Source organism: Pelodiscus sinensis, chromosome 27 (genome assembly GCF_049634645.1).
Source record: "Pelodiscus sinensis isolate JC-2024 chromosome 27, ASM4963464v1, whole genome shotgun sequence".
In the NCBI taxonomy this organism is placed as follows: domain Eukaryota; kingdom Metazoa; phylum Chordata; order Testudines; family Trionychidae; genus Pelodiscus; species Pelodiscus sinensis.
The window spans coordinates 6468421-6492650 of NC_134737.1; the positions used below are offsets into that span (position 1 = coordinate 6468421).

General features: G+C 48.8%; 1 protein-coding gene across 2 annotated transcripts; it reads left to right on the forward strand.

The window, feature by feature from the left end:
* Nucleotides 1-200: 200 nt before the first annotated feature.
* Nucleotides 201-17200, forward strand: RAB7B (RAB7B, member RAS oncogene family). 2 transcript variants are annotated; one of them, XM_006137218.4, is made up of 7 exons: nt 201-429; nt 4494-4611; nt 7731-7792; nt 8344-8470; nt 9708-9923; nt 12289-12414; nt 14883-17200. In XM_006137218.4, the coding sequence occupies exons 2-7, from the start codon at nt 4534-4536 to the stop codon at nt 14961-14963; spliced, it is 690 nt and encodes a 229-aa protein (XP_006137280.1). In that variant the 5' UTR covers nt 201-429; nt 4494-4533; the 3' UTR covers nt 14964-17200. The 2 variants fall into 2 exon arrangements, with proteins under 2 accessions (XP_006137280.1, XP_075766703.1); XM_075910588.1 differs by lacking the exons at nt 201-429; nt 4494-4611 and adding an exon at nt 4657-4856.
* The last annotated feature ends 7030 nt before the right edge of the window (nt 17201-24230 follow it).

Consider the following 24230-nt stretch of genomic DNA (forward strand, 5'->3'; position numbering starts at 1 on the left):
GAAAGTGCCGAGTAGCTAATTGCTTTCTAACTTGTCTAGTGCCTGGGCAATTTCCTTGAAACTTTTGTTCCTCCTTCATGTAGATGTACGCTGTTCAATCTCTGTGTGAAGGAAATTCCTTCAGAGGCACAAAATCTGATTATCTCAACCCCTTTTCGCTGATGTCATTTCTGGACTGCCTCTTGAGCAACCTTCCCCCCTGCTTCTGTCTGCTGGCAAAAAGCAGCGGGGAAGAGGAGGGGAAACATAAATATACGCTCAGAGAATCTGTGAGTTCAGAACCTCCTCTCACTTGACTCTTTCCTCGTCAGGAAGCTAAGTAAAGGGAAGAAAGGAAGAGCTGTAGCTAACTGAGGGATAGCTGATGGCCTGTAGGTGCCACTAGAATCCCTTCCACTGGAGGATATCACAGGGTGAACACCACAGTCGGTAAGTGTCTTTTGTTTGCCCCCCTTTGTTTGCTGTTGTGAAATTACTACAGGTGGTGGCTTGAAATGATCCCCTCCAGCTTACAGCAAAGCCTGTGGGATCTGAAGAGTAAATCTGGTTTTGCTAACCACATTCAGAATGAGTAGACAACAAACAAAGTTTTCCAGAAATGGCAAAACACTTGGTGGCTTTTGGATTTCTAGGCATCAGCCAGCACGAGAGACTACAGCGGTGGGCGGGTGCTCCCGGCGTGGTTAGACAGACTGACAGATAATGGCTCTCTTGACAGAAAGCTCAGCAGTGTGTAGATCTCTGAACAGAGGTCAGGCTGCATGCCTAGAGGCACCTGGGCAGAGTCAAACCTATGCCCTTTTCAGATGTCGGTAAAGTAGGGCAGCTTTAGACAACGCATCAGGGAAAAATGCAGGGATTGGACACTGTCCCTAACTATTACCATCTGCTTCTCAGTGCAGTGCTTAGTGCTTAGAAACGGGCCTGGCTCACTTAGGGGGGAGTCTCAGCATCAGAAGTGGCTCCCTACTTTAATTAGGCACTAATTCGGGGTAGCGCCCAGACAGTAAGAAAAGTGCAGCTGCAAAAAGAGGCCGGCGGGTCAGTCAGAAGGAAGCCAATAGACCAGAGAGTGGACTGCCGGCCTGCTCATGGGCAAGAAGCTCTCTTGAGCAAGGACTAAGGGGAAAAGAAGGGAATCCAAGGCAGAGTAGAGAGATGGGAGGTGACCTGGGGAAAGGAGGAATGGGCACCAGTATGATTCTGGACATAGGATGACCCAGTTACAGACCAAAGTCCCATGCTTTAGAATCAGCCAGGCCTTCTACATTGCTCCAGCCCGCCTCTGAACTTCTCAGCGCAGGGCAATGAGGGGGCTGAAATAATTCTTGATTGGAAGGACAAGCAGGGAACTTCAAGGGATCTGCACACACACCAGAAACTGGCTTCTTCTCCACATCTGTGGAGGATTAAAAAGGGGATAGAGAATAAGAGAGAAAATATCTTATTGCCTCTATATAAAACCATGGTACGCCCACATCTTGGATACTGTGTACAGATGTGGTTGCCTCATTTAAAAAAAAGATATTGGCATTGGAAAAGGTTCAGAAAAGGGCAACAAAAATGATGGGGGTTTGGAATGGGTCCCATATGAAGAGAGATTAAAAAGACTTGGACTTTTCAGCTTAGAAAAGAGGAGACTAAAGGGGGATAGGGGGGGTCTATAAAATCATGACTGGTGTGGAAAAAGCGATTAAGGAAAAGTTATTTACTTATTCCCACAATACAAGAACTAAGGGTCACCAAATGAAATCAATAGGTAGCCAGTTTAAAACAATCAAAAGGAAGTTTTTCTTCACACAGCGCACAGTCAGCCTGTGGAACTCCTTGCCAGAGGATGTGGTGAAGACTAGGACTTTAACAGGCTTCAAAAAAGAGCTAGATAGATTCATGGAGGTTAGGTCCATCAATGGCTATTAGCTGGGATGGATAGGAATGGTGTCCCTAGCCTCTGTTTGTCTGGAAATGGGTGACAGGAGAGGGATCGCATGAGGATACCGATTGTATTCTCTCCCTCTGGGGTACCTGGCATTGGCCACTGTCGGCAGACAGGACACTGGGCTAGATGGACGTTTGGCCATTCTTATGTTCTTTTTATTTGCTTTTCTTTTTCTGCTTATTTTAATACAATAAACATTTAGATCTTGTGTTATCAGGCTTTCCTGGGAGACTATAGACAACCGGAGAACTGGTTGGTTGTAGCATCACAGGCACTGAGTCTAACAAGTAAAATTATGTTGACTGTGATGGGGAATGATTTTTCACCAGAGGGTTTAAAGCTCTGCTTCCTTTTTGTTAGCAACCATTTGACTCCAACATCTAGCAAACCGTTAGGAGAAAACCATTCTTATGGAAGATTCTCCTTCTGTTGGAGGCTGAGAGTGTCCCTGTCCACATGCAAGACCAAAAGCCAAACAAGACTAAAACTTCCTGATATTTCTAAGTTAAAATACAGGGTTTAAAAAAAAAACAGGACATCTATAAAATGAAGCCAAAATCAATCCAATTTTTCCTCTCTGCTTTTTGTATAAACACCCCCCTCTCAGTTGCCTCTCCTAGTTATCTAACTGTATAAAATACTAGTCCTAAGGGAATTCTGCAATTTATTTAGAGCCATAGTAAAATTGCAGAACTCCCTAGGACTAAAATATAGTGTTCCGGGGGGGGGGCGGGTGAAAGGAGCCCGCTGTAGTCCGTGTTTGTGGCCATCTGAAGGGTTAATGGAGACCTTGGTTTCTGAAAGACTCTCAGTTAAGATTGCAGCTGTGCAGCAGGGAGCCAGATGCTCCCTTGTGTAAATGCAGCTGCCATGGACGGAACATTACTTAGCTCGGACTTATCTGTGGGACTGCCCACCGTACCCACGCCTGTGCAGCTCTGTGACACTTTGCGAGCCCAGCCATCCCCCCACCCAGCCTGAGCCTCCTTTCATACACAGCCTCCACATGTGCCCAGGCAGTTCTGCACACTCCTGATGCAGGCTGGCAGTGCTATTTACATGCACGGACACCCTACCCTGTTGCTTGCAGCTGGAAGTGACAAAATTGGCTGAAGAGCATGTGTGGACTCAAAGCAATTTACCAGAAAACACTTCAAGTTAACCCAAAATAACTTTTAAGTGTAAAAAAAACCCCTAAATCTTCAGTGGTGCCATTATGTCAGGCAGACAGATGCCAGCTAGCCACCAGAAGATGCCCAATGTGATCTGTCTGTTCATTTTACACACCCCTCCGTCCCATACACAACAGGGTCAGGGTGGGATTAGTTTAGTGGATGTATTTAGAGTTAAGGATGTTTAAATGGTTAACCATTTAACTTAGGGCCTGCCACAGGGCCTGCCAGTAAGGGATGGTTAACCAGTAAGCCTCATGTTTATTGGTTAACCAGTTAACATCCCTATTTAGAGTCAACAAAGACAAATAATGCCATGCTAGTGAAAGTTATTTCGCGAGTTATTTGCAGATGGCAGCACCATGTTGTCAAAGCTGTCCCTTACTCCTGGGACTATGTGATGAATGGCCATCGCTTGATAGGGATGCAGCAAGGCTTGGAGTGATTTCCTTGTCTCACACTGGGAGGGCTGAGTATTCAACTGGCACTGGGTTTGCACTGGTGCTGGCAGACTCGTTCAGGGCAGTGAGACCTGAAGTTCAACATTTTCAGACCCACCTACCACACTTCCTAGTAAGGGTCAGTCTAGGCTGTTGGCCAGTGATTTCCATCAGGTCTTACTTTTATCCAGGCCAGCTCAACTGTTTCTCTCCATGATCTGTGCTGATCCTCTCTCAGATGCCTGTTATCCAGGTATTGATCCAGGTGTGGATCTTTGCCCGATTCTCACACTTCGTGGCCAGACGCCAATAACCAAATGTTGAGGAAAAGAAATCTCCCTGCCCCGCATTTTCTGGTATTGCACAGTTGACCATAAGAGGAGAGGGGTCACCTTCATCTGGAAGGCAAAACCACTCGTGCCAGATGTACCAAAGGACGCTAGAGCACTGGTGTGTCCCAGTGTGATATGCCTTTCTTAGACTAGGCTCTTATCTATGTAGCTTCTCTCCCAAGCCTGTCTTCTCCTCTCCACACTTCCTGGCTGGTTGATTGCTCCAAGTTACTGCAGAACAAGCCAAATTTGCTTCTAGGGGACTGGGACTTTACTAGTGAGTTCTGTAGTTTTGCAGCAGCAGCTATAGAGTTAAGAATTCACAGTGCATCAGTCCAACCTCTTAGAACAGGAGATGGGCCTGAACCAAGAACCTATCAGAACACCCTTGAACTTTGCAATCTGAAACCAAATCCAAAATGTGCAGACAGCCCCTGTCCCTGCTAACAGGCTGAGGCTGGTATCTGAGCATTCTTGTGCTCTGGAGAAAGCACGGGTGAAAGCTGAACCGGAGCCCCAGTCTGCATGGCAGCTGGCAGTACTATTTTAGTATGTAGCTCTGTGAAACAGAAGTGGGAACGGAGGTGTTTTTCAAACCATGTTTTTTCAGGTTCAGTACTGCTCCGTGATGTCCTGCCCTGCACCATGGAATGGTGAACCCTTCTACTGGCCAAAAAAAGAATGAGTCACCCCTGGAATGGAAGCATGATGAATCATCACCTCTTCAGGTTTGTAGGCTGGGTTCACTCCATCTGACTTGCTCTTTGGAACACCAGGAGCCGCCGTTGCTCTCCCAAATCAGTGGTTCATGCAGTTCTCAGTTGAAAGCTAGCCAGGAAAGATTAGTTAGCAGGGATACGCGCCCTTTTACCAAATACTTTGTGGCCCAGCCTCCTCTGACATTCAGCTCGGCTGCGTGGGAGGGACCTAGGTTTCAGGGCTGTAATGAAACCCAAAGCCAGGGAAGTTTCACGTAAGTTTCTCACAGCTGTTTTATTATGATGATTTTTAAACTATTATTGAATAGTAACTAGAGACCATAGGGGTGGGAAGTAGGGGTGCAGAGGGTGCTGCAGAACCCCCTGTTGTTGGGCATCCCAGCTCCACACCTCTGGTGCCCAGGGTCCTGGCCACTGGACCTGTACCCCTGCAGCCTGGGGGGCTCTGCTACTGGGCCCCCATTCCCCACTCAGCCCTACCACTAGCCCCGCCATATCCCACTCAGCATGGCTGCCAGCTGCCGCCCCCTCGTTCAGCCCTGCCACCGACCCCTTGCTCAGTCCCACCACCGACCCCGACCCCTCACTCAGTCCAACTGCCAATCCCCACAGCTCCTTGCTCAGCCCTGCCACTGCCCCTCCCTGTGCCTCACTAGGCTGCCAGCCCCCCACATCCCGCTGAGCTCTGGAGTCCCAACAAGCTATTGGTCCCATGCCCAGGGCTCCATCTCCAGGCCCTGCATGTGGGGTCCTAGCTTCTGGCCCCAACTGTATCGGGTGGTGAAGGGCACAGATGGAGTAAAGGGGGGTGCAGGTCTGCACTCCCACTCCAAAAGCTGTCCCTGTACCACTGCTAGAGGCCTCAGACAGGGAGCAAGACCTCCCTGCAGTGGGAGCTGTACAAACAAGTAAGCCCTAGACAGCTCAGTATCCAGCCAGGGATTGAGCAGACACATAGGAAAGGGTAGGGAAGAGGTGAGGGGACAAAGTAGTGGTGAAGACGGGGTGTAGTTGTGGGGTCTCTACACTGTAGTCTCCTGGCTGTGACATCAAGTGAAAAACAGTCTCGCAGCCTTGGTCTCAGAGGCCTCGAAATGGCACCTGACATCCCCAGCGCCATGCAGACAAAATAGCGCCCGGGGCGCCAGGCGACACCCCTCTGGGGTGTGGAGACAGAAGCATGGTCTGAACAGCAGCAGCAGCGATAAAGGCCAGTGGGGGGAGCAGCAGCTGCGTCACACACACAGCACAAACACTGCCAGGTCTGTTGGTCCCACTCACAATAGGCTCCTTGTGGCAGGCGCTGTGGGCCTGTGTGCGGCCTGCCTCCAGCCCCCTCTGCCTTTGTGGCCGTGGCAGGCTCAGCACAACGGGTGGGGGTTGGCTCGTGAAAGGGGTGCGAGACAAAGGCTGGCGCACAGCGGGCCAGGGGCTGGGATCGCCTCAGGAGCGTGGCCCATTGACCCAAGCTGCGGAGCGCCATGGTGAAGGCTCTCCCACCGCGCCAAGCAGCCTCTGAGGAGACAGGTAGGGATGGCAGAGGGGAGATTCCCCATGGGGTGAAATTCAGCTCTGTGCCGAGGGCCAGAGCAAGGCCTAGCGGCCGAGGTGAAAGGAAGCAGGTGCACCCTGAGGCACAGCTCCGACAAGAGCCGGCGGCAAAAACCAGCAGGAAGCTATCGAAAGAGCTGGCAGGGACCCAGGTGGCAAAAGGGCAGCGCCTGTAAGAAAGGTTAAGTTACTGTCACTGCTGCCTAGCATCCTTTTCTGCAAGGCAGCTCTTGCAATCCGGGGAAGATGCAGTTCCTACAAGCGTGGGAGTTGGTTGCACATGGCAGACCAAGGGTAACACACATGACACAGCACCGTGGCTGCAGTCGGGGGGGGGGAGGGGAGGAAGAGAGAGACATTGCCCTCCCCAAGCCTCAGGCAGGCACGGAATTTGCCGTCTTCCCTCCTCCCCCAAACACACACACAGCTCTTTTGGCTTGACAGGCACTGCTCCCCCTTAAAAACCTTATGCCTATGCACAATGTAAAGCTGGCAGAAGAGGAGTCAGCTAGTGGAGGGCACTGTCATTCCTGTCTCCGTATCCAGCCAGAGTGCCCAGCATGCAGAAAATGACGTGATGTCCAGAGGGTAGAGAGGGTCTGGCTTAGCCGGGAGCCTGCGTGCTGGCTGCAGGCAGCTTAAGAGCTAGGGCTGGTAAGCTAAGAGGGCAGGTGGGGGAGCAGCCTGTTTGCCAGATGCTGGCCAGGGACTGTGGTGGCCGGAGACAGCACAGCAAGGGACGTGCAACGGCAGGAGGGCAGTGCCAATATATTCCAGTCTGCAGGTTAAGTCTTCCTGGCCAAGTGGGAGAGGGGCAGATTGGGAGGTGTACCCCTGGCATGAGGAGCCCCATGGGGTGCAACGCCTCTGCCCTCAACTGTCGCCTAGGGGCTAAATTAGAAATTGCAGAGTTGCTCTTTTATTGCAACTGTGCCAAAAAGGTATCCACCTTTAAGCAAATCTAGAAAAGCCATCCGCTGTTATTCAAAATGTACGACTTGAGTGCTACAGCGACCCCACCAACGCTGGAGCTGGAAGAACCCAGCACTCCAAGCACCTGCTTTGCCCATCTTCTAGCACACGCTATGCACAACTGGCGACTGGATGTAATTTCCGAAAAGATGTCACTTCCCATTTTAGGCATCTAAATAAAGGCCAGGTTTTCACAAGTGCTGGGACTCTGACCCTAACGTGGGTTTGAAAATTTCCATCCGAAAGGCGGCTCTTCAACCACAGCGCTCAGCAACAGTAGTTTTGGTTACCACATGGCCTTTGGATGAAACAGTGTATTGGCCTGGTGGTGGATTTCCCCTTCTCTACCAGTGTTCCCTGTGCACTTGTGTGGCCGCTCAGGAGAAATTCCAGTGCTGCCCAGCTGATTAGCAGAGTGCTCAAAGCTAAGTTTGTGTTTCTCAAGGTGGTGCACATTTTCACATGCCTTAGTGCACATACAATTTATTCCACACACTGAAAAAAAACACCCATGGATGGAAAGGTTAGAGGGAACATTGCTCTCTCTGTGTCTCATAGCGGCTGAGATGGGAAGTCTAGTCATTGTCTCCTGTTCCATCCTCCAGGTTCCCTTCATGGATTCCAGCAGGAAAGTGGATTTGAAGATAATTATCATAGGATCACTGGGGTAAGCAGAATCCTCCTGCCTGGTGTCCAAACAGCTTTGTTCTCATTGAGGCTAAATGAGTCCCCCCATCCAAGCCCCTTTATCCTGCTAGAATGGTGAAAGGAGGCCTCAGTGTAAATGAGAAAGTGGGGTTTGGTCTTTAGCATCTAGGAGTCTCTGATCTATTTTTTAACTATTTATACAGTCATCTCTAAGGCCTCTGTGGAACACGGGCAATTTACAGCATTAAAAGTGTCAAGCCCTTAAATAGGGAGGTTCACATTCTAATCTTCCTGTACGTCCAGTATGGTACCCGTCCCCCCAAACCAAACTAGTCCACAGATCAGTCTGCAGGCTGGCTACATACATCCAAGACCCAAGCTAACTTCAGCGCAGACTAGATGAGGTGACAATGGCAAGACAGAGTGGTTGGCGTTCCGGCCCCATCATTCTCTCTCACAACAGCAATCAGTGAGGCTCCAGGCTAATTCCCTGCACTTGATTCTGTAGCGCGACTCAGAAGCCCCGAGGCTAATGCCTGTCTGTGTGTGTGGTCTTTTCCCTTGTTCCAGCGTGGGGAAAACCTCCCTCCTGCACCAGTTTGTGCACAAGACATTCTATGAAGATTATCGGACTACCCTGGGAGCCAGCATCCTCTCCAAGCACATCACGGTGGACAACAACCCTCTCAAGCTGCAGGTGAGGCACTGCTGTGTGTGGTCTCTGACCTCTGTCCACGCCGAAGGAGCCTGTCTTTGACCGGGGGGTATGTGCGCAGCTCCAGGTGGCATCCACCTAACAGGTTGGTGCACAAATTGGCATCATTCAGGGCCTCCTCCTTCAAAATCAGTGGGAATATTTCAGCCGTGGCAGGTGTGGGCTGGATGGGTCTGTGGTCCTGAGCACCAATGGATTCTGCTGACGTCAAGAGGCGCTGCAGGTGCTCAGCATCTCTGGAAACCAGGCCCTTGATAGCTTAGTGGAGCGTGGGCTACAGATAGTCTACACTCACTGTCAGCAGGCAGGCCCACTCTTGGGGGGGGAAGGGGGCGGTTTATCCCAGGGCCCACCAATTCAAAGGTGTCCAGGGCTTCCCAGCTGCTGCAGCAGCAGCAACTGAAGCCTTGGGCTTTTTAAATCACTGCCAGAGGGCAGCGTACTCCAGGCAGCACTGAGGGCTGGTGAGGCGGGGTGCTGTGCTCTGGAGGGCCCTGAGGCCCCTTCCTTTCCGGGAACATGGAGCAGGCTCCCCTACCTCACCCAGGGGCCCCTGAAGTTTGTTGGCTCCCCTGTCAGCAGGTCACTGCCTCCAGAGCACCTCTTCCTTGCACGGAGGGTCTCTGCACAGCTCTGCCTGAGTTTTCCCTTCTCAGGGCTCCGCAGTAAACTCCACAGCCTAGTTGGGCTGCGGCAGGGCCTTGGCCCTTCCACTAAGACCTTCATGAAAAGCCCAACTTCCGGGGCAACAGACGTTCAAAACCAACAACACACAAAGTCTTTTCCCCAGTCTCAAATTGGGCCCAGCCCTTCTTCCCCAAGGGACTCATCTTCTGCCCTCATTCATCTGCCCAGCCCTTTGCAGGTCCCTTTGCCTCTCTCTCCCAACCCCTCCTGGATTTCTTTCAGTTATGCACTGCTCCTTCCCAGACACACCCCCTCACTCCTTCCTGTTGGGAGTCTCCTAAGGCCTCTGCCTTCCTTGTGCTCCCTTCTAGCTCCATGCAGCCTTTCCACACCATCTGCCAACAGCATTTCCCCTTTCTCCTTCAACCTCTGAGGTAAATAAGGTAGAACTCTGACTGGGTTACACCACCTGCTTTGTTTTCCCCACCTGGGACAGAGAGTTGGCCGGGTCACAGGTGGGATTGAAACCTGTCCACCAGTCACCCCATAGCAGTCATTAACATTGTGCGTCTCTGCCCTTCTCTCCCTTGAGATCTGGGACACGGGGGGGCAGGAACGGTTCCGGTCCATGGTGTCAACGTTCTACAAGGGCTCGGACGGCTGCATGCTGGCCTTCGACGTCACAGACCGGGACTCCTTTGAGTCCTTGGATGACTGGAGAGAGGACTTCCTGGAGAAGATTATCCCCACAGAGCAGGACTTCCCCATGGTGGTGCTGGGAAATAAAATCGACTTAAAGGAACGGCAGGTAAGGAAGGAGCTTGGTCCCAGACAAGGGCTCAGAAGAATTGACCATGGAAGGTGGGAAGGGTAGGGCTAGATTTCTTTCACTAAATTTCATAGCACTCTGGAGGTGTCTGCAGGTCAGGGCTGGAGCACACTGGGGAAAATCACTTTCCTTCTGCCTGTAGAGCTACCGTGAATGTCACAGGACTCCACTCTCCATAGCTGTCAATCACACAGCTTTCAGCAGCATCTAACTCTCTTCAAAAGGAATGACCCAGTACAAGCTCCATGTCAAGCCTTGATTTTTAGATGTGGCTATTGCTCTTGGGTGCCTTCAAGGGCTCTGATTTCCAAAAAGAGCTGAGCCTCCCACCCTCTGAAAATCAGGCCCCTCCTGTGTGTCTCAAATTGAGTTCCCCAAAATTTAGGCACCAGGAAGGGGTACCTCCTTTAGAAGCCATAGGGCTTAGTTATGGGAGTATTTAGTCTGGAGCAGGCCAGGCTTTTAATTCACCAATAAGCCAATCTCGGAGGAGTAGCTGTGTTAGTCTGTAACTTTGAAAACAATGAGTAGTCCTGTGGCACCTTAGAGACTATCAAAAATAGATTTAGTACTAGGGAGCTGCAGCTCCTGCTTGCTACACTCGCCAGCCCCCTTCCACCTCCCCAGAGCACTGGAGAGGCTGTGTGGCTCCCGCCTCCTGAAACACCGGGGAGGAGAGGGAGGAAGGAAGGACACCCAGCGGCTGAGGGGGAAGGGGCAGCGGAACGCTGAGTGACTTGCTAACGTCACTCTGTCATCCCACAGGAAATTTTTTCTTATATTGAGAGAGATCATGAGCTTTTGTAGGAAAAACCCACTTCTTCAGATGAGCTTGAGTGGAGAAAAAAGGGGGACTATCAGAATTATAACAGAAAAAAAGAAGGGCAAGGAAAGAAAAAGAAAGTTCCTGACAATAGTAGTGCAGGTGCTAATGAGACTAATTGAGTAGGCTAGACGTGTTCCATCCTTAGCTTTTGATTTCAATGAGGTATTAAATGTAAGGAAGGCTGGTTTTAGAATAGGCTATCCAGTTAATGTCTTTGTTCAAGCTCAGAGACGCACAGTGTCAAATTTGCATATGATGGTCAATTCTGCACTCTCTCTATCTCTGTAGTAGGCTTGTGGAATTCCTCTATAGAAGAATGGCTATCTTTAAATCCATCAGTGAGTGCCCAGGCAGGTTAAAATATCCCCCATAGGTTTATGTGTGTTACCAACCCTGATATCTGACTTACATCCAATAAACCAGAAATTCCTGTCTGGGAGCTGGGCAAGGAAAATCATTACTAATAATTAAGACAAATCCCACAGGAGTAGCTCAGCTGTGAGATTCCAGAAGCCCCCCCCCTCCCCAGGATGCTGAAGGAATCTCCTCTTCCTACCTTGTGCTCCCTTCTAGTTCCTCACAGCCGCAGCATGTCCCCTTTTGCCTTAGGCCTGGGAGGTGAATAAGGTAGAACTCTGACTGGGTCACATGACTTGCTTCGTTTTCCCCACCTGAGGAGGAGAGCTGACTGGGTCCCAGGTGGGGTTGAAATTCATCCCCCTTTAAAGGGCCAGTCACCCCATAATGGACACCCACTTATTTCCCCGCCACGGCCTCCCATGACCTGGCTGAAGGTCACCACGGCACTGAGCTGGCCTGGTGCTGCTGCTTTTGTTAGGTGGGCATCCTGTCAGCGGCAAAGCAAGGCATGCAGCTGCACTGAGCCCCTCAATGCGTCCTCCCAGAAGATCAGGGTCCTCAAAGAGCGACAAGGTACCGAACACTGTGTGCCTGACACGAGTATGCTCCGCACCGGCCGGCACTTGGCCCTGTGTCAGGAGACGCAGCTGAGCTGCCAGCCTGCACTGAGAGCCTCATCCTGAAACCATGCACGAGGCTCTCATTGGTTTCAATGGGTATGCAGGGTGCTCAGCACCATCCCAGTGCTGCCCCCCATGACTAGGGTTGCCAGATACTTTCACAAAAAGTACCAAACATGAAGGGGAAAAAATTGGTCGAGCAAAACAAAACAAAACAAAACAAATAAAAAACAAGACCAAAATTGTTGAGAAAAAACCCCCCGCAGTCACTGTGCCTTAAAATCCCCACACTGCCCCCGCTAGATGCGGCAGGGGAAAAGTGTCACAAGCGGCCTTCTGTCCAAGAAAAACAGAAAATGCAGGACATTTTACACGTCCAGTATTTCCTGTGGGATTTTTTTTTACTGGACAGAGGCCGCAAACACCGGACTGTCCGGGACAATATCGGATACCTGGCAAACCTACAATGCACTGGGCCTGGTGACTTCTTTAGGGGCTGCTTATGAATAAGGTGACTCCCTCCCCTTTCCTGTCCCAGGTGCCCAAGGAGACAGCCTCGTCCTGGTGCAAAGAAAAGGACATCCCGTATTTCGAAGTCAGTGCCAAGAACGATATCAACGTAGTACAGGCCTTTGAGACGCTCGCAAGGCAGGCCCTGTCGAGGGTGAGTAGCGGTGCAGGGCCTAGAGTCCGTGTGCAACCTGGGTTCTGTTGCTAACCTCATCCCAGTGCTGTGCCTCAGTTTACCCATCTATAAAATGAGGATTGTGATACTGGTTTCTTTCGTAAAGTACTTTGAGAGCCACTGATAAAAAGTATTAACTGGGAGTTATGGATTGTTTTTCATCATTTGGGCCAGAGTTTTATGGGAACAGCTAGTGATAACGTGGTGCCATTTAAACTAAAACCCTCCTGAATTTGCCTTTGGCTTTAAATATGTACCTAAGGGAGCGTTCAGATTGGATGGTGACTCATCACCAATTCTCGTGGTTTTTATATTCTCCAGTTGTTTTAGTCAAAAATGCAAATGTATCATTCATCATTTTAAAAAAAATATTTTCAGTGCTTAATTGGATTTATTTTCAGTCCTTGATTTTAGTTTCAAATATTTTTTTAAAAATCCATCTTGTGACCACCCTGATGGAAAAAATTCAGTGTTGAATATTTCCTGTTTGCAAAACATGGAGCAATAAACAATGAAAGAAATGTTTGCATAAATACTGTTGATCAAACAATTCTACAAGTGAAGGAAATAAGAAATATTTTGCTATTTAATTTTTTTTTAAATTCTTTATCGACATTTTAATTTTTTGATCCCTCATGAGGGATTCCAGGAGTGGCTAGGATAGCTTTGTAAACTAACAGCGCCCTCTGCAGGTCATCTCGATGAAATCGATAGAGGAAGGAAAGCACTGGGCCTAAAGGCCTGTCACTTAGACACTCTCCTCCATTTTAAGACAGCAATTTAGCATGTGCAAGTATTTGCTGGTACGTACAACTGAGGTTAATTACGTGCTTAACTAGAGCACCCAGACTGTGCCCAGAAATCAAACCAGTGCACATGAAAAGGGCACACACTGTGACTGTATTTGTTTAAATCTACAAATTTCCGGCAAAAAATATGACGGGCCTATTCAAAGTTTGGCCCTTTCCCAAGGTCAGAATTAGCATTTAAATTACTTTAAATTTAAAGTAAAGGGTCTGCCCAGAAGAGAAGGCTGGTATTAAACTAAACTCTACAGGCTTTAAATGGAACTAACTTAAGCCTACAACCTTTGCCCTGAAATATTGCTAAGTTATCTCTGTTGGAAAATCATGATGTCTGTGGTCTGTGGATGCCTGTACAACACCATGATGGGTAGAGAATATTACTCTCTCTAATTGCAAGGGCCACTGTCCCATTTGTACAGAAGGTTCTGCAGGGTAATGTAAGTGAGAGCATTTTCATTCCACGTGGGGTCATGCAAACTTTTTTGTGATTTCAGTCCCATGTTCTTCGTGAAGAAGTATTGAAACTCAGAAGGAATCTCAGATGAAGCTACCAGGTTTTCTGCAGTTCTGTTCTGTTCAGAGTCAGATACCTTGCCCATCACTCTGGTGTCTGAAAGCATTCATAGACTCATAGACTCATAGGGCTCGTCTACTTTGGCCCCTTTTCCGGAAGGGGCATGTTAATTTCAGAGATTGTAATAGGGAAATCCGCGGGGGATTTAAATATCCCCCGCGGCATTTAAATAAAAATGTCCGCCGCTTTTTTCCGGCTTTTAATGAGCCGGAAAAAAGCGGCGGACATTTTTATTTAAATGCCGCGGGGGATATTTAAATCCCCCGCGGATTTCCCTATTACGATCTCTGAAATTAACATGCCCCTTCTGGAAAAGGGGCCAGTGTAGACCTAGCCATAGACTCCAGGGTCAGAAGGGACCATTATGATCATCTAGTCTGACCCCCTGCACAGTGCAGGCCACAAAATCTCACCCACCCCTCCTAGAATAATCCTCTCACCTATATCTCAGATATTGAAGCCTTCAAATACTTTGAAGACCCCAAGATGCAGAGATCCTCTAGCTGTGATCTGTACCCCATGCTACAGAGGAAGGCGAAAAACCTCCAGGGCCTTTGCCAATCTACCCTGGAGGAAAATTCCTTCCCGACCCCAAATATGGCGATCAGCTAAACCCTGAGCATGTGGGCAAGACTCATCAGCCAGACACCCAGAAAGTTCTCTATAGTAACTCCTATCATCCCTCCATTGACCTATTTCCCACTGATAATGAATGGTCAATTAGATACCAAGATCCTGTTATCTCATCAAACCATCCCCTTCATTCAGATGCTTGACTAGCACATCTCTTGTGTGTGCTTCCTTCTTTTCATCCCAAATCATAAATCAGTCTGAGATCACTCATATTTCAGCTCAATACTCAGCCCCAGGTTCTGGAGGTTTATCCCGAGGCAGATTTATCCTCCTCAAAGGGTTTGTGAACCTCAGAGAAACTTGGGTGAGGAAGCAACCTGAAATCAGATGATTTCTCCTGGGGAAGCTTAGGATTCAGAGGGACTGTAGTAAAGCAAGTACATTTTTCAAAGCAAAACCCAGAACAGTTTTATTTCCTCTTGTCTTTTTTCCAGTACCAAGGGATTCTCGAAAACTACCTAACAGACTCCATCAAGCTCACTCCTGATGACCAGCCCAAGAAGAAATGCTGCTGAATGGGACATTTGGGGACAGCTGACATGCCTCTGAGTCCTCACTCAGCACTGAAATCGCTGACCCGAGCCCATTCACTTCTGTTTTTGTGTTCAGCCATGGGGGATGACCACAGCAATCCGGTTTCACATTTCACAGCCAACCTAGCAACTCATGACATGTAGAGAGCATCCATGTTCCCTGTGAGCAGGGCACTTGTGCGGCCGCTCAGGAGAGATTCAGATGCTGCCCAGCTGATTAGTAGAGCACCCACAACTGGGTTTTGTGTTTCAACGGATGGTGCACATTTTCACAGGTGCACATACAAAATTATTCCGCACATGGATGAAAGAGATAAGAGGGAACATTGCTGAGCACACTGAGAAGACGAGCCTTTTCTCTACGTGCTTAGATTGGACCAATCCAGCCAGATCACATCGGGCTGCTCCTGTGTATTGGGGCCCCTACTGCTTCATTAACCTGCTAAACCCCCCTCTAAATCTGGCTCTGCTCAAAGCCTAGTCGAGGTAACCCAGCTGCCTCCTCAGGGTGCTGGCTGGCTCAGTGACCTCCCTCACCTGCTATCTCTCTGCTCCAGTTACACCTGTTGACACTCAAGCAGGTCACCGTGGCTCACCCTCTGGCACCTGCACATGCCTGAACTGACAGTGCTGAGCTAGGCAGGGCTGTGTGGTCAGTGCCCTACAGGCTGGGCCTCCCTAGAGAATGTAATCTGCCTCCCTGCTATGTGAAGGCAAACCAGAGCCATTTGTTCACCAGATACCCAATCTTTAAGGTCACACCTCCACAGTCTGCACTTGATATAAAACAGGCGTAAGCTATTTAGCCCCAAGGGAGGGAAGAGTAGATGGATTATTGGTCAAAGCACAGGCCTGGCATGGGGGAGGGCAATAAAATGACCGCTGTTTGCCAGGGTTAGCCCCTGGAGGGCTGCTATTGTTATATTTACCTGCGCTTCTGTTCCCAGCCCATGGGAGCTGTGGGAAGTGGTGTGGACTGTGACATCACTTCTCGCAGTTCCCATTGGCCGGGAACGATGATCCGCAGCCAACAGGAGCAGCAATCCCCTGTACCTGCGGAGGCGCAGGTAAATATAGCAGTGGCAGCCCACCAAGGGCTGATCCTGGTGATCCGGATCCGGTCCACAGGCTGGTATTTGCCCACGACTGCCCTAGGCGTAACCTCTCTGTGCCTCCGTTTCTCCCCATCTGTGACAGGGGAGGCGGGGTGATAACACTTTCCCACCCAGAGATGAAGTTGTTTCTGTAACAAGTTTTGGCAGTGAGCCGTGCTGTGTAGTGTTATCAACAGGGTTCTTTTTTAAAAGGAATCCTTTTCAAGGGAGGCTGTGGGGGCTAGTGGTTAGCGTACTAGGTCAGGTCTCAGGGGACTTGGTTCTATTCTGAGCTCATCCACTGGCCTGCTGGGGAAGCCAGCCACTTCACCTCCTTGTGCCTCGGTCTCCCCGTATACTCTCCTTTGTAAAGCACTTTGAGACCGATTGATGAAAGGTGCTAGGCAAGAGCTAGACATGATTTCTATTTTATTATTATTAATCCTAGCTAAAGGATCAGATTTTGGCCCAAAAAGCAAGGTGCTCAAGCAGCATGTGAAAAGGGAAAATGCAGGGAAGAGCACATATGGCATCCGTGCAGATCTGTGACTCACCAGGTCTCCCTGCCCAAGTGCCTGGATTTTGGTCTCCATTCAGGCATGATGTCCTGTTTTCTGTTTTTCTTGGCCTATGAGATACAGCTGCATCTTTAGGTGCTAAAGGCCGAAGGGCTGGACTAAGCTGCGCCCATAACGTGGAATTGACCCCTGAATGTAGGATTTTCAGTGATCCCAGGAGCAGCCAGAGGGAAAGCTGCACATTCCTACCTCTCGGGGGTGCTCCTTGGCACTTTTAGTTGATGGGTGTGAGCAGCAGAAGCATTTGCCACATGAAACATGGGCAACGCTTGTGGCATTGGTGAAACCCTGGTTACCCCGGCAGTGACACTCACAAGAGGACAAGCAGCTGGCTGGGGCCAGAAGGGGACTGACGCCCCAAGGAGAAGTGGACCTCTCGCATATACCCCGACACGGACCAAGATCCCTTCACGTACACCCAGACATAGGTCATGCTGCTGAAGGTTTATGGCCCTGTGTGCCCAAAGCTACCTTAGAGGAATGTTCGGAGAGGACCACAAAAACCCTGTTAATTTAAAACATTCCCCAAGTAAAAAGTTTGCTGTGACTTGCTGGGCGTGTGCCTCTTTTTGTGTGGCTCCAAATGAGAGGACGTCCTGAGTCCATGATTCCCTGGAAGAAACAAATTCCTTGTTGTGCAGGGGAATAAGGTAGGCTGGGCTGGCACTTCCTTGGAGCTTTTAATCCAGCTCTGAAGTGCCAGGGTCAGTGGAAAAGTAGATCCAGCAGGAAGGGTGTGGAATCCCCTTCTTCCACCCCTCCCGTGTGTGCACAGGACTTCTTTTGATTTTACATTGCCGGAATGTCTAGCTCCTGCCTCTCTCCGTGTGAGTTGGGAGTCACATAAGCCATAGGATTTGAAGGACCTCCTGGGTCACGGAGTACAGTTTCCATCATTCTCCGGCAACCTCTGACACACAATCCGATTATTATTTGTATTCTGACAGCCCCTAGAAACCAGGGCTCAGAAGGCACAGCACCAGGTACTGAGCAGCTTCTGACAGAGTCCCTGCACCAGAGTCCTTGACCATCACTGTTTCCCTGATGGAAATTTCTTTGACTAAGCAACACTTTGGCAAAGCATAAATAACAGCGACGAATGGGAGCGGAATGGATGTAAGGGTCTAACTGATCACCATATTTGGGGTTGGGAAGGAATTTTCTCTCAGGTCAGATTGGCAGCCTGAGATTCAGGGTTGTTGGGTTGGTTTTTTCACCCCTGCCTCTGCAGTGTGGGGCAGAGATCGCTTGCTGCTTTGAGCTAGGTAAATGATGGAATTGCAGCTGTCACTTGAAATCTTTAAATGTGTGAAAGATCCCTACATGGGCCTGCCATTCTGCCTTTGGGCACAAGAGGTCATCTGTACAGTGTGAAGAAAACTTCAATTGCATAGCCTCCATACCAGCATCACAGAATCACAGAAATGTAAGGCTGGAAGGAACCTCGAGAGGTCATCTAGTCCAGTCCCCTGACTGAGGCACAACTAAGTATTATCTAGACCTTCACTGACAGGTGCTGGTCTAACCAGTTCTTAAAAATTTCCTGACAGCAATTCCACAGCTTCCCAGGATCTTCACACATCACACTTTTCCATAGATGTCCATAATTGCCTATTCATTCATATTTAGTATTTAGCTCTCTGGCTCACCATAAGCAACCTACAATTCCCAGATAGACAAATGAACTTTGTGTATAGTCTCATTTCTAAAAGCTGCCAGAATAACTCCTCTTTCTCCCTGAAATCTAATGCCATTCAGTATATACAAACTGTCACTTTTCTGAAAGAATGGTGCAAGTAATTGCACCACTAGGTAATTGGTAATTTAGGTAATTGGTCTTTTGTAGCTGGCCATCATTGTAAGACTAGGAGTTTCCATGTCTACAGCATTCTGTCTTGCTCTGTATTTCCCAGTGTCTCTCCCCACCTTTCTTCTGAGATAGATACGTCCTTTACCATATTTATTATCTCCATCTCTGACAGGTACACATGGCTAAAGGTGTCTGTCAACCCCAAATCTTTGCCTAGGCAAGATTTGATGTATTGCGTGTATCTTTGCAGCCACATCATCATCTGCTGTAAGAACTTTGTTGCACTGAATAATGACCTTCTGAGAGGCTGATGGTCAGATTTTATGTCCCCTGTATGACCATGGCTATGTTGGTGAAATTTTTCCATTCCAAAGAATATTGCTAACAACTTTTTTCAGTGTGAGCATGGCCCTTCTCTGTCATGGACAATGCTTTGCTTGCACATGAAACATGTGCAACATGCAATGTGCACGTGCAATGTGCAACATGGTAGCCCTTAGACCCAACTCGGATACATAATACTTCAGCATAAGTACTACCTCTGCATTGCAATATTTAAAAAAGGGAATATTTCCAGTCAACTCTTTTCCTTTCCAGAATGCTTGCTCAGTTAGTCTTTCCGCTCCCATAAGATGTCTCAATGTATCAGTTGTCTCGGGATCTCTCGGTTCTCAGACAAATTGTTGCAAAAGACAGCTAAATAATTGACCATTCCCAGGAATATCTGGACTCCTTAAAGGGTTTTGGCATTTCTTTGACCTCATTTTTTCTAGATCTACTTTGGAGGTCAACAGATATCCAATGCATGACACCTTGGTTACTCTTTTACCACCACAAGACGGCTCATCTAGTCTGTTTTCTACAGGCTGTATAATTCCATGATTCTGTAGGTTCTGCAGTTCATTTTTCAGTGGCTGTAGTAACACAACAGGTACTTTTCTTTTTTGGTAGTTTAATTGGCTTCACGTTGGTCTCTTCCAATCATATGTCAGGGTTCACAGGCTGCCTGGGATAATGTTACACCTTGTGCCACAATCTAATTGAAAGCATATCACTTTCTTACCAAGTAATATAGCTACGTATGTAACCCACACACCTACTAGGTATGGTTCACTGTCCCATGTAGTGGCACTTAGACCACTTAGAGAAAGAATAAGTTGGCCCTACAGCCTTATCTGAGCGGCAGCTGGCTTTTAGCTCAAATGGTAGAGATTCATGCATTAAGCTCCAGAGGGTCCCAGTTCAGTTCTGCCTGTTGGAATTACACATACACCTGTTTCTAGTGCTTACTAGGGTCCCCTTGCATTGTTCAGTCACTCATGTAAAGTCCTTCTACCCACTGTTGCTCTCCTCACTTACTGGGCGTCAGCACTTCACTTCCTATCTTACATGTTTTCCACCACAATACTTACCTGTGTCTGTACCATTGTCATCGACTGACATTGTAGCTGATTGTGATTTCTTTTTCTTGCATGTGACTTGAACAGTTTCTGCTGATTGCCCTACCAGGGTTCTAATCCTCTCTTTGGATAGCCCCGAAACCCTGGCTACCACCAACCTTTTCCCCAAAGTTAAGTGAGCTTCCCTCAGGGTATGTCTACACTGCCTCCTTGCAGGAGGAATAATGGTAGTTTGAATTAGGAGCTTTAATTCGAACTACCTAGTCTATGCCGTCTATGCGGTGCCCAGGAACATGCAAATGAAGCCCAGGATATTTAAATCCCAGGCTTCAGTTGCAAGTTCGAATGCCTACATGAGCCAACCTAGTTCAAACTAGGGTGGCAGTGTAGACATACCCTTGGTAACTGCTCTGGTACTTTCAAGTCTTGTATCCACACGCCATCTAGTCTCTTATCAATGAATCGTTAATATTTCCCAGACTGCAATTGGCTGCTAGCATGTTTAAATCAGAGCCCTACTCATCTATTTCCTTCTTGGCTGCTGGATCCCAAATAAAGAAATTATTTTGTTCCACCTTTTCATTCTTCCTGGGATTAGAGTGAGTGTCAAAACAGCCTATTATTGCTTCTAAAGCACATTGAATGTGGGGAATTTTGGTTCACAGAATTTCACTTATCTCTCTCCTCCTTCCTCCAATCAAGTAACAAAACAGCTTTTTTTCTTTCACCTCTTCCTCTTTCTCTGCCACAGCAGTATCTACACAGGGGTTAAATTCCTCTTTCCAGCTCTTCCAGGCCTGAGCCAAATTCTTAGCTTGCAGGTTTAATATCCCTGGAGGCTTCAGCCCCTCCGTTTTTCTGTTATCAGCCTGGTCTTGCCAAACAAACTGTGCACTCACAGATGCATTCGGCTGGCTGCCACGCAGCTCTGAATGGTCTCTCCCGCTCTCTCGGACTTGGGTATTTCATTGTGTCTGAATCTTCTGACATGTAACATCTCACTCTGACAGGAGGTTAATTAACAAATTCCAGCTCTTTGGTGCGGCTGCCTGTAATATGGCTTCTTCAGCCTCCTCACCTCTCAGACAGTTCCCCCGGCATCGCTTCCAGGCAGTTCCCCCCTCCCCCCAAAAAATGGTCTGCTGCCTGAACGTGTCCAGGAGCACCTTCCCATGGGTCCCCTGGCTGTGAAATGCTCACACAGCCCAGGTCTCCTGGGCCAGTGTGTGGCCAAAGCTCTGGCTTATGGGGTCGCTACATTCACAACCCTGTAAAAATTCCCCAGTGGGATGTGTGGTCGGCCTGTCTCTGTGACAACTGCAGCTCTTATGTGCTCAGCGTACAAGCACGAAGAAGGGAGGCGGAAATTCTTTCCTACTATGGAAAAATGAGCAGGGGATCATGGAGATTCCCCCAGAATAGAGGGAGGCAGGTGCAGGGACTTGCTTCCTGCAGCAGAGCTGTCCTTCGGATTTATGGGGCCCTACGCAGTACTATTAAACTGGTGACCAATGGCAGCCCCACGAGAGTGCCGGGGGAGGAGCATGATTTTTTTAGAGCTGTGATTTTATAACCTTTATCAGTACATTAATGAGATCGTTTTAAAGCAAATGTTAAACTCAGGTCCTGTTGACTCACACCGTACATTCAGAAACTGACAGTATGTACCTGGAATTGGCAAATGCCTGTTGAATGGCTTCATTGCCACTCGATTGGCTCTTTCATGGGTTCGGTGTGCTGCTAATCGCTCCTGCAGGCTGTGTCACTTTTAAGTCAACTCGATGTTCTCCGGAGGAAGCAGAGCCACAGAACGGGGATAGGAAGCAGTGGGTGGATGGGCATTAAGACCCAGGGGTGCCCCAAACTTTCAGGTGCCCTACGCAGCTGCGTATTCTGCGTATGGATAAAGATGGCGCTCTCCTGCAGATAGTCCTGGGGAGTCTGCTCCCAGGATGGATACCCTGAGAGCAGGCAGGATTCACTGGATGCACAGTGTAAAAGCCCTGTTCCTCTGCACTGGCCCCAGCTTCTCTCCCTTTCCCTCGCTCCTCCAGCTTCAATTCTCTTGACCCACGAGCTAAAATAGACTCGGATGTGCTCTCCCCTTGCAGGGTGGGTGCCTCCGGGCTGGTGGAAGGAAAAGCTTGGGTGGGTATCGTCAGAGGGGACCAGGGGCAATGCAGGCGATGGGCAGAGCGCATACTGTCTCCTAGGCAACAGAAGGAGATGGGCAGATGGACAGTATGACTGATTCTGGAGAAGGGCATAGCAGCTGCCACACCTTGGCCTGTGGTGGGAGTTGGGGGGATTCCCAGCCCTGACAATTTTGCTTGCACTCAGCTCTTCTGAGCTCTGACTTTACCTTCTCCCTCCATCCTAAAGCCACAAGGGCCATGGCACCCGTCCAGCTATGTCTGAGCAGCATTGGTGTCACCTCAGCCCTGCATGTGTAACGGGAGACTGGGCTTCATGTAATGGGGCCAGGGGCTACGCTCTCGCCCTTAGTTCATTGCAGCTTGCACCTGGGCCCAGTTATCTCCTCCTTATGCTGGCCCTGTGATAGGCTGTGTGGCATGATACGCACAAGCCACGGTGTTTCTAAATATATCACCCAGTGTGTTAGGGATAGCGAGTTTATAGTATGGAGGCCAGGTGCTGGGAGTGTCAATAGTGTTTCTAACTGGACCTCTGCTCCTGCTGCAGACCCCAGAAGCCATACCCAATCAAACAACCCAAACCAGGGACATGAACACTCTCTGCACCTTCTCTCTGTGCTTCAGGGAAAACAGCTGGCCTGCACCCAGATCTCACAAGGTAACCAAACCTGATTAGATGCCGCAACCAGAGACTAGCCCGAGCTGTAAACTTGGCTCTTGCTCAGAATCTGGATCAACCCTTCCCTGATGGACATTTCTGAGGAATGTGTCAGGCCAGATTGTCTGAAGCTGCAGGATCACAACTGAGCAGAGCTGTATATAGAAGATCTTTATAGAATCTAGAGCTCTTGTGAGCTTATGTGGATTAATTTGTGTGTGCAGAATGTGTTGTTTGCCAATTAGTAATTGAGAAAGAAAGAAAGAAAGAAAGAAAGAAAGAAAGAAAGAAAGAAAGAAAGAAAGAAAGAAAGAAAGAAAGAAAGAAAGAAAGAAAGAAAGAAAGAAAGAAAGAAAGAAAGAAAGAAAGAAAGAAAGAAAGAAAGAAAGAAAGAAAGAAAGAAAGAAAGAAAGGAGACATATAATGTGGGATTTCTTGCTCCTTTCTCTGAAGCAGTTATTGCTGGCCACTGGCATAGAGGACACTGGACAAGACTGGTCTGTGGTTTCCAGTTCCAGTGAGAAGTAAAGGCTAGAGTACACATAATGGTCCACTTTCATCCATGAGGTAGGATCCATTAAAATCAATGGGCTTATGCCAGGGATGAACCTGACCCTCTTTGCCTTGTGTAGTAAGCTGGAGAAACACAAGTAGCATCTTATTGTGTTTACCCGGGCTGGGCAGGTCACACCGGCTTTTCCATGGCAAATCTCCCAGTGCGGGGTTGGAGCTGAGCCCACCCAGGTTTGTGGGAGGACGTTCGGAATGACCGTTTTCTCGTTTAATTCCACAGAGGCTTTCCAGCTGTCTGCCTGCTGTGCTTTGTTTGGGATTCATTTTTTTCCCCCTCACAGCCTCCCCAGTGCCCACCAGGTGCATGAGCCACTGAGGCGCTGGTGATGGGAATGAGGAAAAACACTCTAAATTTCCTGAGAAGGGAGGCCTGGGTATTAGATATTTGGTTGGTTCTGCTCATTTGCTGTATTCTGCATGAATTTTGTGCTGGAGAAAGGCACCAGCCTGACAATCCTGGAGACAGGAATCCCCTATTTCTGTGCAGGATAGGTATGGGATGGCCAAGATATCACACACACACATACACTGCCCCACCCTGCCACGGTGCCTCTCCCTTGCCCTTAAGGGATCACCTCCAATGTTCCCTCTAATCTTTTCCATGCATGTGCGGATTTTTCCTGTCCATGTGTGGAATCAATTTTTCACGTGCACTGAGGCATGTGCAAATGTGCACCACCTGTAGAAACAAAAAACCTAGCTGTGGGAACTCTGCTAATTAGCTGGGCAGCATCTGAATCTTTCCTGAGTGGCCACATAAGTGCTGAGCTTACAGGAAACACTGATCACCTCTAAGGCCTGGGGAAACAGTAGAAATCAGCTGCACGCTGACCATGGGTGACAAGCTTGCTGCTGCAGCTGTTAAATGGAAGAAACGCAGGGCAGATCCTCAGCTGATGCAATGTGGGGCAGCTCCATTGACTCGAGTGAAGCTTGGCCGACTAACACCAGTGGAGGATCTGGTCCAGTGAATTACAAAA